This window comes from Primulina huaijiensis, chromosome 13 (assembly GCF_012295235.1).
Source record: "Primulina huaijiensis isolate GDHJ02 chromosome 13, ASM1229523v2, whole genome shotgun sequence".
NCBI lineage: Eukaryota > Viridiplantae > Streptophyta > Magnoliopsida > Lamiales > Gesneriaceae > Primulina > Primulina huaijiensis.
Window position 1 is genome coordinate 5,003,503 of NC_133318.1, and position 19,166 is coordinate 5,022,668.

At 34.0% G+C, this 19,166-nt stretch overlaps 2 protein-coding genes across 2 annotated transcripts; both read right to left on the reverse strand.

Moving 5' to 3' along the window:
* Positions 1-1,102: 1,102 nt before the first annotated feature.
* On the reverse strand, positions 1,103-11,729 carry LOC140991149 (uncharacterized). Its single transcript, XM_073461107.1, has 6 exons — positions 10,935-11,729; positions 7,507-9,211; positions 6,839-6,898; positions 6,054-6,784; positions 4,901-5,941; positions 1,103-1,123 (listed from the first exon to the last, which is right to left on the reverse strand). The coding sequence occupies exons 1-6, from the start codon at positions 11,727-11,729 to the stop codon at positions 1,103-1,105; spliced, it is 4,353 nt and encodes a 1,450-aa protein (XP_073317208.1).
* Positions 11,730-11,835: 106 nt separating this feature from the next.
* On the reverse strand, positions 11,836-15,242 carry LOC140991150 (uncharacterized). The gene is made up of 3 exons (XM_073461108.1): positions 13,541-15,242; positions 12,873-12,932; positions 11,836-12,818 (listed from the first exon to the last, which is right to left on the reverse strand). Exons 1-3 carry the CDS (start codon positions 15,240-15,242, stop codon positions 11,836-11,838), a joined length of 2,745 nt encoding a protein of 914 aa, XP_073317209.1.
* Positions 15,243-19,166: the final 3,924 nt, after the last annotated feature.

Below are 19,166 nucleotides of genomic sequence, written 5' to 3' on the forward strand. Positions count from 1 at the left end.
ACCTACGTAAAGTAAGGCTCTTATAGTATCCATGTCTGCAACCAAAAACTATGACATAATGTATACAATCATAACAAAATTTAATTATGAGTTTCTTACACATATATTAAAACTATGACATAATGTATACAATCATAATAAAATTTCAAGAATCACTTACAAGTTTTGTATTATTATTATTACAATTTATATTGTTTTAATTAAAATTTATATTTAATAATACCAATGTTTGTTTTCATAATAATAAAAAAATTGTTATGACTTATATTAATAATTTAAAATTTTAAACATGTGTAATTATAATTCAAATATATCAATTTCTTATATTAACATTTTTAACAATTAAGAGTATCAATAAATTTAAAAAGAAAAATAAACATAATAAACATAAACAAATGAAAAATTTACAAGATAAACTTAGATTTGTCAAAATTGTGTTTCTAAAAAATTTTATTCCCGTGATAAATAATTTTTTTCCTTAAAACTTAATTTAGTTACTAAAATAAAAGTTTAAATTAAATTAATTCTAAATATATCATTGAATAAAAATATATTATTATTATTATTATTATTATTATTATTAATTTAATACATGTACCGTCGAGACGCGCAAATTTGAAATAATTATAAACAGTCATTTATATTATTATTTTTTAAAAAAATGGTAATTACATGTAACGCTTGGTAAGTAGACGTGATTACATTATTTCAAAGCGTTACATATAATTATTATTATTTCACAATTAGTTTTTTCTCAATTTATTTTATTACATTATTGTAATTAATACACTAAACAGTGACAAAATCGTTAACATTAACTCATTCTCGTACTTAAATAACATAATATAATTTCATTTAAAATACGAAATTTGAAATTTTTTTTCCAACATCAACAATTTATATTTATTATTAGTAATCGTATTAGTAATTTTATAATATAATAATATTAATAATACAAAATATAACAAAAATATACATAATATTAAAATGCAACCGAAAAAAAATTATAATTACATTAATAAAACATAAATAATACAACTAAAATATAAGAAATTATTGAAATTACCTTTTCAAATGTGGTTGTACGGAATTTGTAAATGAATCAGCGAACAATGTTTAATATCTGCAATAAATTACAAACATTATCTGAAATATTATACAAAAAAAATTCAATATAAAAATAAATAATAGAGACTCGACTGAGACTCGGCGCAATTCTCCCAAATTCTAATACTCAACACGATTCTCCCAAATCAACTTCTGAATTACTGAGGCTCGACGCAAATCTCTAAAATTCTGATATTCGACAGAATTTCCTCAAATCAAATTAGAAATTCTAATAATCATACGATCGACGCAATTTATAAATGGAAGAGAGTCACGGATTCTAAAAATTATAACTACCAAAAAAACCACGGAGCGAAGAAAACAAAAATTTGCGTAGGAGAATGTCGAATATTTGCGCCGAAGGATTTTGCTGAAAAATATTTGCGCCGAAGAATTTTTATGAAATAATATTTGCGCCGAAGATCGATGAAACAATATCAAATACTCGGTGCAATTTATAGGGAGGAAAAGAGGCTTGGGAGGTCCCGGATTCATTTGAATACGTGACAGTCTGTCCCGGATTTTGAATCCGGGACAGTGTCACGGATGTCCCGGATTTTGAATCCGGGACAGTGTCACGGATTCATTTGACACACAATTTTTTTTTATAAAAAACTCTGAATCCGGGGGTTCAAATTACAGATTGTAATATTTTTACAATTCTCCCAATTCTGCAATATTTTAATACATAAGTTTAAAAAAATATATTATTTTAAAAAAAAAACCCCTTAGTTTAAGCCATTACCATTGAATTTCCAAGAAATCTCATTCTAAATTCTCTCTATATTTGTTACATTATATTTTGGAAAATTGCAAATTTGTTCATATTTATAACAATTGTCTTTTATGTTGTCGAATTTCAATCTTGATTCTAAATCTTTTAAGTTTTTTTTTTTTTGCAATTCTAGTATTTTTTATCGAGAATGTGGATTTAGCATTGCACTTATCAACGTCATGTCGACTCCACATCAATGTCACGTCAGGAAAAAAATACTAATTGTTTTTCAGTATAATGAGGGTGGAATTTTTTTTATCTAATCTAACTATCACCAACACATGAGTCTTGATCTATTAAAAAAAGAACAAAAACAAAACACATGAGTCTTGATCTGGTCACCCTTGCAACTAAGTTGATGACTAACTTTGGAAACAAAATAAAGTTAACATATTAAGAATAAAATTTAACATATAATAATCAAACTAAAATTTTAAAAATATATATATCAAAAATACAATTTTTATTTATATATTTCCAATATATTTTTCCATAATTCGTTCAACAGTAATATTATCGACGTCCATATTCTATTTATCTGAAGTAAAAAATTATACTAAAATTTATAATATCTATTTTGCCATAATTCGTTCAACAATGATGTTATGGACGTTCATATTCTATTTATCTGAAGTAAAAAATTATACTTAAATTTATAATATTTATACGTCCTTTCAATAAGTGAACAAAAAAGAATAAAATATGGGCAGCCATTGAAGATACAATAGTCCAAATAAGCATAAGAATTAAATGCAAGCAATTAAATAATCTATACATTTTTTTTTATTAATTACAATTAAATTTCCAAGAGTAACTTATTTTGATCCGTAATGAAGCCTTTAAATTAAATTTTATAAATATTTCTCATATATTTTTTCGATTAATGCTAAAAGTACAATCAATATATCGTACGAAGATATTTATAATAATTATATGGTGAGATTTTGCTTTTATATCGTCAGATTTTTCTATTATCTCATGAGATTTTGTATTGAATTTATCGTGAGATTTTGATAAATAAAATTTTTGTAGTGATTTTTTTATGTTGTAAAAATTGTTGTACAAATTTGATAATACATATAACATTACTCTATTTTGTAGAAAAAATATATTACAAATTCAATTAAGCATTATTCTGCTTCTTAGTCAATTTTCCTTCCAAATTAAACTACTACACCTCATTTTAATTTCTCACCCAAATTAAGACAACCACCTTCTCAAATCTTTACGCCCCAGATTTACGGTTAATTTTTGCGCATACTGTCACGTCCCGATACCGGGGTGAGTTGACATCCGGCGTTGTTTTACAATTATTCAATCGTAAATCAACAAGCCTCGTAGTACAGTGTACAACCAAACCAGTCTTTTTCATAAAACATACATTGTCTTTACAACGTAATCAACGTAACAAACGAGTGCGGAAGTGAACAACGTAAAAATAAAAGATAGTCAAATTCCAAAGTATGTCTTGATCAACTGAAACCTTGTTACCATTCCCAGAAATGCATTTGCTCTTCTTCTTCAACTTGTTTTTCATTCTTATCTGGGAGTGAGAGGTGTAAGGGTGAGTATTTTGTGAAATACTCAGCAAGTGGGGGACGATCGATCACAATAACACAAGAATATACATATATAGATCTTAACAATTCGAAATTTTCCGTGTCTCAACAAACGTCGGAACAATAAATAGACAAAATGATAGACACGACATAACTTATATATATTTATGTAAATATTAAATGAATTTCATGTCACAATAATAATTCATAACAAAATCAGGACATGATATTAACAATGAGCATAACTTATCATATGCATATAGACATATCATATATTATTCGTATTGCACTGTTATTTCATCTTATTATCCATGGTGTTACTGATCAGTCCCCTATATGTAATTCCTGTAATTCCTCTAAGGGGTGAGGCCATATATCGGTTATTATTACCCACCGCATCAGGGCCATAAACTTGTCTTATCTTATCATGTTTTAGGAAAATTTTCCTTTTTACCATTTCTAACTTGAATCATAACAGTGCCTTTAAACATAATTCTTAGAATACACCAAATTGATGTTTAAGAATATATATTAGAATATAACATGAAACGAAAACAACATAATTTCGAAACGAAAGGAACATGCATTTGAAATTGATTTAAACATGCTTAAAAATTTATCGAAACGAAATATTCATATATCAAATCGAAGGAATATATCATGTCGATCGATTTTTTCGAAAACATACTTAAATACTTTAAAACATAAGCCCACTTACTGAAAAGATGCTCCAAAATGACGGAAGAAACAAGCTGGAATTTATCGTCCGAAAATCCGTAAATTAGCTAAACTCGGTTGAAATCCGAGCAGTTTTCTTGCCGAATTGTTTACAAAATTTGACCATATGGATGAGGCTGAAATTTTGATATGATGTTTAAAACATATGAAAGTGTAATATGAACGGTGGAGATTAGATTTGAATAAACCGTTGGACTGGAAGGTTCTCTCGAAAATGAACAGAATTTCTAGCTCGAAAATATCACTCAAGAAAATGTTGATGGTGTCCAAGCTTCATTCATGCTCTAGTTTGAGAGGTTTATGTTGTGTCTTCTCTCATTCTCAAAACATCTATTTATAGGTAAGATTGGAGAATAATTCTTATAATTTAATGCATGCTTTAAAATATTTTAATTATTTTAGTCAAAAATTTGGGCACAATTGTTTTTCAATGTTTTGAACTCTTGTTTTTCAATGTTTTGAACTCATGTTTTTCAATGTTTTGAGCTCCATAATAGATAATAAATATAATACTAATACTAATAATTAATAATAATAAATCATATTCTTACATTCCTCCCTCCTTATTGGAAGTTTCGTCCCTGAAACTTGAGTTTTCTAGATTTTCGAACAGATTGGGATATTGTTCGAACATCTTCTCTTTTAGTTCCCAAGTAGCTTCTCTTTCGGTATGATTAGACCACTGTATCTTAACATAGGAAATGTTGCGTCGCCTTAATACTTGTTCTTTGGTGTCCAAAATTCGAATTAGAACTTCTTCATATATTAGTTTTTCATTCAGATTACTTTCCATCAGGAGCGGTCCAGTTTCAAGAACATGACTTGGATCTGGGATGTATTTCCTCAATTGTGAAACATGAAATACATTATGAATTCTTGACATATCTGGTGGCAATGCTAGTCTGTATGCCAATGTTCCGATTCTTTCTAAAATTTCAAAAGGTCCTATGTAACGAGGATGTAATTTCCCAGCTTTATTGAATCGAAGAATTCCTTTCATGGGAGAAACTTTTACGTAAGCTTTTTCTCCAACGGTGAACTCCACTGGTCTCCTCTTTAGATCAGCCCAACTTTTCTGTCGATCTTGAGCAATTTTGAGTCTTTCTTTAATGATTGTTACTTTGTCCACGGTTTCTTGGACAAGTTCAGGTCCAGTTATGGATTTCTCTCCTACCTCATCCCAGTATAGAGGTGATCGACATTTTCTGGCGTACAGAGCTTCGTATGGAGCCATTCCAATACTGCTATGATAACTGTTATTGTAAGCGAACTCAATTAAAGGTAGATATTCACTCAAATTACCACTGAATTCTAAAACACATGCTCGTAGCACATCTTCAAGGGTTTGTATTGTTCTCTCTGTTTGGCAATCAGTTTGAGGGTGAAAAGCTGTACTGAGAGTAACCTCAGTCCCCATAGCTTGTTGAAAACTTTTCCAGAACAGAGATACAAATCTTGGATCTCTATCAGACAGAATGCTTGCCGGAACTCCATGTAATCGCACAATATTGTCCATGTATATGGTAGACAATTTTTCCAGATTATAATTCATGCGGACAGGTAGAAAATGTGCAGATTTTGTGAGTCTATCTACGATTACCCATATTCCATTATGACTTTGCCTAGACTTTGGTAAACCTACTACAATCCATGGAAATATGTTCCCATTTCCATTCTGTAATTTCCAAGGGTTGAAGAAGTCCTCCAGGCCGTTGATGTTCAGCTTTAACTTGTTGATAGACCTGGCATCTAGAGATATATTCTGCTACATCCTTCTTCATTCCACTCCACCAGAAATTTTTCTTTAAATCTCTGTACATTTTTGTACTGCCGAGGTGAATCGAAAATTTTGATTTATGTGCTTCAGACATTACTTCCTGTCGAAGATTCTCGATGTTTGGTACACACAATCGTCCTTTCATCCACAAAACTCCCTTCTCGTCTATATGAAGATCTTGTGACTTCTTTTCTTTGACTTGTTCTTTAAGTTTTGTCAAAGTAGGATCTTGATTATGTCTTAACTTGATTGTTTCTTGAAAGCAGGGTTGTGCAGAAAGTGAAGCTAGGATCACTTTACCCATGTTTTTCCTACTTAAAGCATCAACTACCTTATTTGCCTTGCCCGGGTGATAGCTTATTGTTAAATCATAATCTTTTAACAATTCAATCCATCTTCTCTGCCTCATGTTCAATTCTTTCTGTGTGAACAAATACTTGAGACTTTGATGATCTGTGAAGATCTCGCATTTGGCGCCGTAAAGATAATGCCTCCAAATTTTTAAGGTAAAAACTACCGCAGCTAGTTCGAGGTCGTGAGTAGGATAATTTTTCTCGTACGGCTTCAATTGTCTGGATGCATATGCGATTACTCTTCCTTCTTGCATGAGTACAAATCCTAAACCCTCTTTTGATGCATCACTGTAAATGGTAAAGCTTTTGTCCTCAGTGGGTAGAACCAGTACTGGTGTAGATGCAAGCTTTTCCTTGAGCGTTTGGAAGCTCTTTTCACACTCCTCACTCCAGTTAAATTTTGAGTTCTTTTGTGTGAGTTTTGTAAGAGGCGTAGCTATTGAAGAGAAACCTTCAACAAATTTTCGATAGTAACCTGCCAATCCCAGAAAGCTTCGAATTTCAGTTACTGCCTTAGGTCTCGGCTAACCAGTGATTGCTTCCACCTTTTTAGGGTCCACAGATACTCCTTCTTTTGAAATTATATGGCCTAAGAAAGTCACTTTTTAGCCAGAATTCGCATTTCTTGAATTTCGCGTATAACTCTTTTTCTCTTAACATCTGAAGAGTCAGGTGAAGATGTTCTTTGTGATCCTCTTCACTTGGGGAATATACGAGAATGTCATCGATAAATACCACCACAAATTTGTCGAGAAATGGCTTGAATACTCTGTTCATAAGATCCATGAAAGCTGCTGGAGCATTTGTCAATCCAAATGGCATTACCGTAAACTCATAATGGTTATATCTTGTTCTGAAAGCTGTCTTTGGAACGTCTTCTGGTTTTACCTTCAGTTGATGATATCCTGTCCTCAAATCAAGCTTGGAAAATACTGTGGCTCCTTTGAGTTGATCGAAAAGATCATCTATCCTTGGAAGAGGATATCTGTGTTTTGATTGTGATCTTGTTGAGTTCTCTATAATCGATACACAATCTCATACTTCCATCTTTTTTCTTTACAAATAAGACTGGAACTCCCCAAAGAGAGACACTTGGTCTGATTTGTTTCTTGTCTAACAACTCATGGAGTTGTTCTTTCAGCTCAATGAGTTCTGCTGGAGCCATTCGATAGGGTGCCTTTGATATTGGTTTAGCACCTGGTACCAAGTTAATCTCGAATTCTATCTCACGATCCGGGACCATTCCAGGTAGCTCTTCTGGAAAGACATCCGAAAATTCTTGTACCACTGGAATATCTTCTATCTTGAGCTCGACTCCTTCTTTTACTTCATTTACCATTGCTAGGTAGACTATTTCTCCAGACTTCATGGCTTTCCAGGTTTGAGATGCAGAAAAGAGGAATTTACGTTTCTTAGCCTTGCCATGGTATGTGATTTCTTTTTGGCTTGGAGTTCGAAGTTTGATAATCTTACGCCGACAATCTACTATTGCATGACTCTTGGATAACCAATCCATTCCCAGAATAACGTCGAACTCCACCATGTTGACTTGAATCAATTCAGCGTTGAATGTGTGTTCATTGATATATACTATGCAGTTCCGATGTATCTTATGTGTTTCAATTGTTTTACTGGTGGGAGTAGCAATTCTAAAAGGTTCAACAAGTATCTCTAGTATAAGCCCTAACTTCTTAGTGAATCTCTTAGAAATAAATGAATGAGTGGCACCACAGTCAAACAACACATAAGCTGAAATTTTATTGATTATAATGGTACCTGCCACGACATCGTTTGCATCATCTGCCTCTTCTTGAGTTATGGCAAACATACGAGCATTGGTCTTATTCTCCTTTGGCTTGTTGGGGGTAGCATTAATGTTTGACCATGTCATTTTCTTTAATGCTTCAGGACAATTAGAAATTCGATGTCCCATCTTCCCACAATTAAAGCAAGCACCAATGTTCCTTCGACATTCTCCAATGTGTCGGTAGTTGCATAATGGACACGGTTTTATGCTTGAGAATGTCGTAGTTGAATTGGAAGGAGTTCCCTTGAATGGTCCACTCGATTGGTTTGACCTTTTAACTGGTTGTTTACCTTGAAAATATTGTCCAGTGAGAGGTCGTTTATTTTTATTTTCATCTTCTCGGCGCTTGATATCAGTCTCAGCTCTAATGGCTGCTCCCATTAAATCATCAAAACCTGTGAGTTGGTAAACTGCCAGAGTTGATTGGATACGGCTGTTCAGACCACGTTTGAAACGATGCATCTTCAGGATATCATCTGCCATGATGGCAGGAGCATAGGTTCCAAGGGAGTTGAATTTAGAAGTGTACTCCACAACAGACATATCAGGGGTTTGAGTAAAATTCTCGAATTCACTCAACAATTTTAATCTCAACTCTGCTGGATAGTATTGTTTCAAGAATGCTTCTCGAAATTTTTGCCATGTGATTGGTCCGACTTCTGTCATATTTGCTGAGATTGTCTCCCACCATTTAGCCGCCTTTTCTTCTAGGAATGGTGTCACCACAGTCACTTTTAGTTTATTTGGCACTTCAAGCAATTGGAGTTGTGTCTTAATATTCTTGAGCCAGCCTTGACCAACTTCTGGGTCAGGGTTGCCGTCAAACGTTGGAACTCGATTCCTTCGAAAAGATTCATAATGGTGTTTGATTCCATTCGGTGGTGGAGGTGGTGGTGGCTGATTAGTGTTGGTATTTAAATGGCTCATTCCTTGGAGAGTTGTTGCCACAATAGTTGCTATGGCCATTAAATCTTCTCTGCTAAGGCCAACTCTTCCTGGTGGTGGTGTATCTTCGTTGTTATTGTTGTTGCAATCATTGTTGCGATTGGCATATCGCGGGTTGCGGTTGCTACGATGGGGTCTCTCTGCCATTTCCTACACGCATGAGAATTTCTAAGAGGTTTGAATAATTATGTACAAAAATATTGAAGATTATCTCAAATATGATATCAATCAAGGAATAGATCAAATAAACTTTTTATTGATTCCAATGAAAAGGAAAAGCAATACAAATCAAAGTTTTCAGAAGTGCAATGATAAGAAGTAAAAGAAAGAAAATGGGTTATCAATCCTTATTACAAATAGTCACGACACTAAATACTCAATCATCTAAAATCTCGTCATCTCCTAGTACTTCATCTTCCATCTGTTCTTCTACCGGTTCTACTTCCGGCTCCAATGCCATAATGATGGCATCCTCAAGATGATGAACATNACATATATAGATCTTAACAATTCGAAATTTTCCGTGTCTCAACAAACGTCGGAACAATAAATAGACAAAATGATAGACACGACATAACTTATATATATTTATGTAAATATTAAATGAATTTCATGTCACAATAATAATTCATAACAAAATCAGGACATGATATTAACAATGAGCATAACTTATCATATGCATATAGACATATCATATATTATTCGTATTGCACTGTTATTTCATCTTATTATCCATGGTGTTACTGATCAGTCCCCTAAATGTAATTCCTCTAAGGGGTGAGGCCATATATCGGTTATTATTACCCACCGCATCAGGGCCATAAACTTGTCTTATCTTATCATGTTTTAGGAAAATTTTCCTTTTTACCATTTCTAACTTGAATCATAACAGTGCCTTTAAACATAATTCTTAGAATACACCAAATTGATGTTTAAGAATATATATTAGAATATAACATGAAACGAAAACAACATAATTTCGAAACGAAAGGAACATGCATTTGAAATTGATTTAAACATGCTTAAAAATTTATCGAAACGAAATATTCATATATCAAATCGAAGGAATATATCATGTCGATCGATTTTTTCGAAAACATACTTAAATACTTTAAAACATAAGCCCACTTACTGAAAAGATGCTCCAAAATGACGGAAGAAACAAGCTGGAATTTATCGTCCGAAAATCCGTAAATTAGCTAAACTCGGTTGAAATCCGAGCAGTTTTCTTGCCGAATTGTTTACAAAATTTGACCATATGGATGAGGCTGAAATTTTGATATGATGTTTAAAACATATGAAAGTGTAATATGAACGGTGGAGATTAGATTTGAATAAACCGTTGGACTGGAAGGTTCTCTCGAAAATGAACAGAATTTCTAGCTCGAAAATATCACTCAAGAAAATGTTGATGGTGTCCAAGCTTCATTCATGCTCTAGTTTGAGAGGTTTATGTTGTGTCTTCTCTCATTCTCAAAACATCTATTTATAGGTAAGATTGGAGAATAATTCTTATAATTTAATGCATGCTTTAAAATATTTTAATTATTTTAGTCAAAAATTTGGGCACAATTGTTTTTCAATGTTTTGAACTCTTGTTTTTCAATGTTTTGAACTCATGTTTTTCAATTTTTTGAGCTTCATAATAGATAATAAATATAATACTAATACTAATAATTAATAATAATAAATCATATTCTTACATTCCTCCCTCCTTATTGGAAGTTTCGTCCCTGAAACTTGAGTTTTCTAGATTTTCGAACAGATTGGGATATTGTTCGAACATCTTCTCTTTTAGTTCCCAAGTAGCTTCTCTTTCGGTATGATTAGACCACTGTATCTTAACATAGGAAATGTTGCGTCGCCTTAATACTTGTTCTTTGGTGTCCAAAATTCGAATTAGAACTTCTTCATATATTAGTTTTTCATTCAGATTACTTTCCATCAGGAGCGGTCCAGTTTCAAGAATATGACTTGGATCTGGGATGTATTTCCTCAATTGTGAAACATGAATTACATTATGAATTCTTGACATATCTGGTGGCAATGCTAGTCTGTATGCCAATGTTCCGATTCTTTCTAAAATTTCAAAAGGTCCTATGTAACGAGGATGTAATTTCCCAGCTTTATTGAATCGAAGAATTCCTTTCATGGGAGAAACTTTTACGTAAGCTTTTTCTCCAACGGTGAACTCCACTGGTCTTCTCTTTAGATCAGCCCAACTTTTCTGTCGATCTTGAGCAATTTTGAGTCTTTCTTTAATGATTGTTACTTTGTCCACGGTTTCTTGGACAAGTTCAGGTCCAGTTATGGATTTCTCTCCTACCTCATCCCAGTATAGAGGTGATCGACATTTTCTGGCGTACAGAGCTTCGTATGGAGCCATTCCAATACTGCTATGATAACTGTTATTGTAAGCGAACTCAATTAAAGGTAGATATTCACTCAAATTACCACTGAATTCTAAAACACATGCTCGTAGCACATCTTCAAGGGTTTGTATTGTTCTCTCTGTTTGGCAATCAGTTTGAGGGTGAAAAGCTGTACTGAGAGTAAAATCAGTCCCCATAGCTTGTTGAAAACTTTTCCAGAACAGAGATACAAATCTTGGATCTCTATCAGACAGAATGCTTGCCGGAACTCCATGTAATCGCACAATATTGTCCATGTATATGGTAGACAATTTTTCCAGATTATAATTCATGCGGACAGGTAGAAAATGTGCAGATTTTGTGAGTCTATCTACGATTACCCATATTCCATTATGACTTTGCCTAGACTTTGGTAAACCTACTACAATCCATGGAAATATGTTCCCATTTCCATTCTGTAATTTCCAAGGGTTGAAGAAGTCCTCCAGGCCGTTGATGTTCAGCTTTAACTTGTTGATAGACCTGGCATCTAGAGATATATTCTGCTACATCCTTCTTCATTCCACTCCACCAGAAATTTTTCTTTAAATCTCTGTACATGTTTGTACTGCCGAGGTGAATCGAAAATTTTGATTTATGTGCTTCAGACATTACTTCCTGTCGAAGATTCTCGATGTTTGGTACACACAATCGTCCTTTCATCCACAAAACTCCCTTCTCGTCTATATGAAGATCTTGTGACTTCTTTTCTTTGACTTGTTCTTTAAGTTTTGTCAAAGTAGGATCTTGATTATGTCTTAACTTGATTGTTTCTTGAAAGCAGGGTTGTGCAGAAAGTGAAGCTAGGATCACTTTACCCATGTTTTTCCTACTTAAAGCATCAACGACCTTATTTGCCTTGCCCGGGTGATAGCTTATTGTTAAATCATAATCTTTTAACAATTCAATCCATCTTCTCTGCCTCATGTTCAATGCTTTCTGTGTGAACAAATACTTGAGACTTTGATGATCTGTGAAGATCTCGCATTTGGCGCCGTAAAGATAATGCCTCCAAATTTTTAAGGTAAAAACTACCGCAGCTAGATCGAGATCGTGAGTAGGATAATTTTTCTCGTACGGCTTCAATTGTCTGGATGCATATGCGATTACTCTTCCTTCTTGCATGAGTACAAATCCTAAACCCTCTTTTGATGCATCACTGTAAATGGTAAAGCTTTTGTCCTCAGTGGGTAGAACCAGTACTGGTGTAGATGCAAGCTTTTCCTTGAGCGTTTGGAAGCTCTTTTCACACTCCTCACTCCAGTTAAATTTTGAGTTCTTTTGTGTGAGTTTTGTAAGAGGCGTAGCTATTGAAGAGAAACCTTCAACAAATTTTCGATAGTAACCTGCCAATCCCAGAAAGCTTCGAATTTCAGTTACTGCCTTAGGTCTCGGCTAACCAGTGATTGCTTCCACCTTTTTAGGGTCCACAGATACTCCTTCTTTTGAAATTATATGGCCTAAGAAAGTCACTTTTTAGTCAGAATTCGCATTTCTTGAATTTCGCGTATAACTCTTTTTCTCTTAACATCTGAAGAGTCAGGTGAAGATGTTCTTTGTGATCCTCTTCACTTGGGGAATATACGAGAATGTCATCGATAAATACCACCACAAATTTGTCGAGAAATGGCTTGAATACTCTGTTCATAAGATCCATGAAAGCTGCTGGGGCATTTGGCAATCCAAATGGCATGACCGTAAACTCAGAATGGTTATATCTTGTTCTGAAAGCTGTCTTTGGAACGTCTTCTGGTCTTACCTTCAGTTGATGATATCCTGTCCTCAAATCAAGCTTGGAAAATACTGTGGCTCCTTTGAGTTGATCGAAAAGATCATCTATCCTTGGAAGAGGATATCTGTGTTTTGATTGTGATCTTGTTGAGTTCTCTATAATCGATACACAATCTCATACTTCCATCTTTTTTCTTTACAAATAAGACTGGAACTCCCCAAAGAGAGACACTTGGTCTGATTTGTTTCTTGTCTAACAACTCATGGAGTTGTTCTTTCAGCTCAATGAGTTCTGCTGGAGCCATTCGATAGGGTGCCTTTGATATTGGTTTCGCACCTGGTACCAAGTTCATCTCGAATTCTATCTCACTATCCGGGACCATTCCAGGTAGCTCTTCTGGAAAGACATCAGAAAATTCTTGTACCACTGGAATATCTTCTATCTTGAGCTCGACTCCTTCTTTTACTTCATTTACCATTGCTAGGTAGACTATTTCTCCAGACTTCATGGCTTTCCAGGTTTGAGATGCAGAAAAGAGGAATTTACGTTTCTTAGCCTTGCCATGGTATGTGATTTCTTTTTGTCTTGGAGTTCGAAGTTTGATAATCTTACGCCGACAATCTACTATTGCATGACTCTTGGATAACCAATCCATTCCTAGAATAACGTCGAACTCCACCATGTTGACTTGAATCAATTCAGCGTTGAATGTGTGTTCATTGATATATACTATGCAGTTCCGATGTATCTTATGTGTTTCAATTGTTTTACTGGTGGGAGTAGCAATTCTAAAAGGTTCAACAAGTAGCTCTAGTATAAGCCCTAACTTCTTAGTGAATCTCTTAGAAATAAATGAATGAGTGGCACCACAGTCAAACAACACATAAGCTGAAATTTTATTGATTATAATGGTACCTGCCACGACATCGTTTGCATCATCTGCCTCTTCTTGAGTTATGGCAAACATACGAGCATTGGTCTTATTCTCCTTTGGCTTGTTGGGGGTAGCATTAATGTTTGACCATGTCATTTTCTTTAATGCTTCAGGACAATTAGAAATTCGATGTCCCATCTTCCCACAATTAAAGCAAGCACCAATGTTCCTTCGACATTCTCCAATGTGTCGGTAGTTGCATAATGGACACGGTTTTATGCTTGAGAATGTCGTAGTTGAATTGGAAGGAGTTCCCTTGAATGGTCCACTCGATTGGTTTGACCTTTTAACTGGTTGTTTACCTTGAAAATATTGTCCAGTGAGAGGTCGTTTATTTTTATTTTCATCTTCTCGGCGCTTGATATCAGTCTCAGCTCTAATGGCTTCTCCCATTAAATCATCAAAACCTGTGAGTTGGTAAACTGACAGAGTTGATTGGATACGGCTGTTCAGACCACGTTTGAAACGATGCATCTTCAGGATATCATCTGCCATGATGGCAGGAGCATAGGTTCCAAGGGAGTTGAATTTAGAAGTGTACTCCACAACAGACATATCAGGGGTTTGAGTAAAATTCTCGAATTCACTCAACAATTTTAATCTCAACTCTGCTGGATAGTATTGTTTCAAGAATGCTTCTCGAAATTTTTGCCATGTGATTGGTCCGACTTCTGTCATATTTGCTGAGATTGTCTCCCACCATTTAGCCGTCTTTTCTTCTAGGAATGGTGTCACCACAGTCACTTTTAGTTTATTTGGCACTTCAAGCAATTGGAGTTGTGTCTTAATATTCTTGAGCCAGCCTTGACCAAATTCTGGGTCAGGGTTGCCGTCAAACGTTGGAACTCGATTCCTTCGAAAAGATTCATAATGGTGTTTGATTCCATTCGGTGGTGGAGGTGGTGGTGGCTGATTAGTGTTGGTATTTAAATGGCTCATTCCTTGGAGTGTTGTTGCCACAATAGTTGCTATGGCCATTAAATCTTCTCTGCTAAGGCCAACTCTTCCTGGTGGTGGTGTATCTTCGTTGTTATTGTTGTTGCAATCATTGTTGCGATTGGCATATCGCGGGTTGCGGTTGCTACGATGGGGTCTCTCTGCCATTTCCTACACGCATGAGAATTTCTAAGAGGTTTGAATAATTATGTACAAAAATATTGAAGATTATCTCAAATATGATATCAATCAAGGAATAGATCAAATAAACTTTTTATTGATTCCAATGAAAAGGAAAAGCAATACAAATCAAATTTTTCAGAAGTGCAATGATAAGAAGTAAAAGAAAGAAAATGGGTTATCAATCCTTATTACAAATAGTCACGACACTAAATACTCAATCATCTAAACATGCTTAAAAATTGATTTAAACATGCTTAAAAATTTATCGAAACGAAATATTCATATATCAAATCGAAGGAATATATCATGTCGATCGATTTTTTCGAAAACATACTTAAATACTTTAAAACATAAGCCCACTTACTGAAAAGATGCTCCAAAATGACGGAAGAAACAAGCTGGAATTTATCGTCCGAAAATCCGTAAATTAGCTAAACTCGNACGTAATCCATCCATTTCAAGGGCTATTGTTTGGGAAGCCTCTAGTTTGTTCTTGGTCATTTCGTGCTGTTTTTCTTCTGAGTTAAGATAATAAGCAAACCTTTGCACGTCAGCCTGAAGATGATCTTTGATATCTTCTAGTTCTTGTTTTTCTTTCTTCAATTTTTCATACACCAAATCTTTGGCTAAAAATTGATCGTGATATTTTTGTTGTTCCTCGTAAAGTTGCGCTCTAAGATGTGCTATTGCAATTTCGTGGTCGCTAAGGGCGAGTTCACGCATACGTTTGGGTATTTCAGCACGAGTACGAGGAGCCATTTCCAGAAATGAAACAAATGGAAAGGCTTAGAATAAGGAGTTATGATATTCACGATTATTACCAAAAACGGTAAAACGTGATTTTTGGATGCTTCAACAATAGAATTTTTCGATTTTCAAATGTCACGATAAGAATAATGAATATTGTTCATTGGTAGGAAGTCGCTACGGTCTTGCCAAAAACTGACTTTGTCAAATTCCCTATGGCAATTTCTCAGCCGGATTATGAACCTGGAGGGCTCTGATACCACTTAAATGTCACGTCCCGATACCTGGGTGAGTTGACATCCGGCGTTGTTTTACAATTATTCAATCGTAAATCAACAAGCCTCGTAGTACAGTGTACAACCAAACCAGTCTTTTTCATAAAACATACATTGTCTTTACAACGTAATCAACTTAACAAACGAGTGCGGAAGCGAACAACGTAAAAATAAAAGATAGCCAAATTCCAAAGTATGTCTTGATCAACTGAAACCTTGTTACCATCCCCAGTAATGCATTTGCTCTTCTTCTTCAACTTGTTTTTCATTCTTATCTGGGAGTGAGAGGTGTAAGGGTGAGTATTTTGTGAAATACTCAGCAAATGGGAGACGATCGATCACAATAACACAAGAATATACATATATAGATCTTAACAATTCGAAAATTTCCGTGTCTCAACAAAGGTCGGAACAATAAATAGACAAAATGATAGACACGACATAACTTATATATATTTATGTAAATATTAAATGAATTTAATGACACAATAATAATTCATAACAAAATCAGGACATGATATTAACAATGAGCATAACTTATCATATGCATATAGACATATCATATATTATTCGTATTGCACTGTTATTTCATCTTATTATCCATGGTGTTACTGATCAGTCCCCTATATGTAATTTCTCTAAGGGGTGAGGCCATATATCGATTATTATTACCCACCGCATCAGGGCCATAAACTTGTCATATCTTATCATGTTTTAGGAAAATTTTCCTTTTTACCATTTCTAACTTGAATCATAACAGTGCCTTTAAACATAATTCTTAGAATACACCAAATTGATGTTTAAGAATATATATTAGAATATAACATGAAACGAAAACAACATAATTTTGAAACGAAAGGAACATGCATTTGAAATTGATTTAAACATGCTTAACAATTTATCGAAACGAAATATTCATATATCAAACCGAAGGAATATATCATGTCGATCGATTTTTTCGAAAACATACTTAAATACTTTAAAACATAAGCCCACTTACAAAAAAGGTGCTCCAAAATCACGGAAGAAACAAGCTGGAATTTATCGTCCGAAAATCCGTAAATTAGCTAAACTCGGTTGAAATCCGAGCAATTTTCTTGCCGAATTGTTTCACAACATTTGACCGTATTGATGAGGCTGAAATTTTGATATGATGTTTAAAACATATGAAAGTGTAATATGAACGGTGGAGATTAGATTTGAATAAACCGTTGGACTGGAAGTTTCTCTCGAAAATGAACAGAATTTCTAGCTCAAAAATATCACTCAAGAATATGTTGATGGTGTCCAAGCTTCATTCATGCTCTAGTTTGAGAGGTTTATGGTGTGGCTTCCCTCATTCTCAAAACATCTATTTATAGGTAAGATTGGAGAATAATTCTTATAATTTAATGCATGCTTTAAAATATTTTAATTATTTTAGTCAAAAATTTGGGCACAATTGTTTTTCAATGTTTTGAACTCTTGTTTTTTCAATGTTTTGAACTCTTGTTTTTCAATGTTTTGAGCTCATGTTTGTCAATGTTTTGAACTCCATAATAGATAATAAATATAATACTAATACTAATAATTAATAATAATAAATCATATTCTTACACATACAATGTTTATACTTTGTTAGAATAGGTGTTCAACGAGCCAACTTGTGGCTTGAGCTTTTATTGACTCTAATATAAAATAGTTTTTTTAATAATATTTTACGATTTTATTCAATTATGACGTTATTCTTTATTTGTATACACATGCAAGTTGCATAGATAAAGTCCTTAAATATATAATATGTATCATGAGGTTTACCTCTCAACGTAAGATCATGAAACTCATTAGGAAGTGTACCATATATTCTAAACAGGTTCCTAGTCTAATTAGTGGCCTAAAATAAGGATAAAGGTCGTTTGAGCTTGAGACTAACGTATGTGATATAAAAGTCATGTTTCAACAGCAAGAGCATGGAGACGTCCATTCATACATATGGGTAATCATATGATGATACACTGAATAACACCCCCTTGGACTGTCCAATTGGTTCTCACTTATCTAGTGAATAGTCTGCAGTTATGGTTGTACACCATTAGTCTTTTGACCCAGGATAATGTATGGGCTATACGTACTAGCATGAACTTTGATCCGTTTACCGACTCTATTGAGAGTCATCAAGTAGCAAGGTTCGGTGTAGTTTCGAAATACAAAGGAGTAAATGCATTGTAGTCGGGGATTCACCATTTTCCTATTGGTGAAGATATCCTATGTGATCTGATGAGTTGATAGTGCAAGGAGTCTTTGACCAGAGCAAGAAATGTGCTTTAGGAAAAAGGTGTTTTCCTAATTATACATACAATGCCACTATTAATACTTAAAGATAAATCACATCGTTATCGAATTCATATGCAACTATTGATATACCAATGGTTGCAGATTCAATAGAGATATATGTGTTAAAGGGATCGTACTGTATGCTAACCATAACTTAAGGTTCTTGCAGATACTATCATCGATACCTAGGAGATCATGTGACAATGCTACTAGACACTTTTACCATGATCTGATGAGTGCAATCAGAAATGAGTTCTGACATTCTTGATCAATGTGTTAATGAAAAGAATGTGGCTAATTAAGGTAATTTCGAATAAAAATAAATGTTATTCTGAATAACATGGAGATGTGAACCCACGACTAGTTGTATCACTGAACCATTAAGAGTCATACAAATATTGAATTCTATATTACCGTTGAGAAAGTCAAAGTTCAAAAAGTTGAATTTGGCGACTATAGTTTGATGGAGATCAAACATGATACTTACAAAGGACTTATAAGTTGATTCAATAGGATGGAAGAAATGGAAGTTAGCTTAATTGTTAAATGAGAAAGGAGAGTGAAACTACCTATT

Bases quoted from the DNA above. Each gene is read 5' to 3' on its own strand.
- LOC140991149 (XM_073461107.1), bottom strand. From the start codon at position 11,729: ATGGACAATATTGTGCGATTACATGGAGTTCCGGCAAGCATTCTGTCT. The intron at 6,785-6,838 runs GTTAGCCGAGAC...TGGGATTGGCAG, and splicing joins AAAGGTGGAAGCAATCACTG to GTTACTATCGAAAATTTGTT. The intron at 1,124-4,900 runs GTATTAAGGCGA...AATTTATTGCAG, and splicing joins TTTTGGACACCAAAGAACAA to ATATTAAACATTGTTCGCTG.
- LOC140991150 (XM_073461108.1), bottom strand. From the start codon at position 15,242: ATGGCAGAGAGACCCCATCGTAGCAACCGCAACCCGCGATATGCCAAT. The intron at 12,933-13,540 runs GTGCGAAACCAA...TGACTTTCTTAG, and splicing joins CGAGATGAACTTGGTACCAG to GCCATATAATTTCAAAAGAA. The intron at 12,819-12,872 runs GTTAGCCGAGAC...TGGGATTGGCAG, and splicing joins AAAGGTGGAAGCAATCACTG to GTTACTATCGAAAATTTGTT.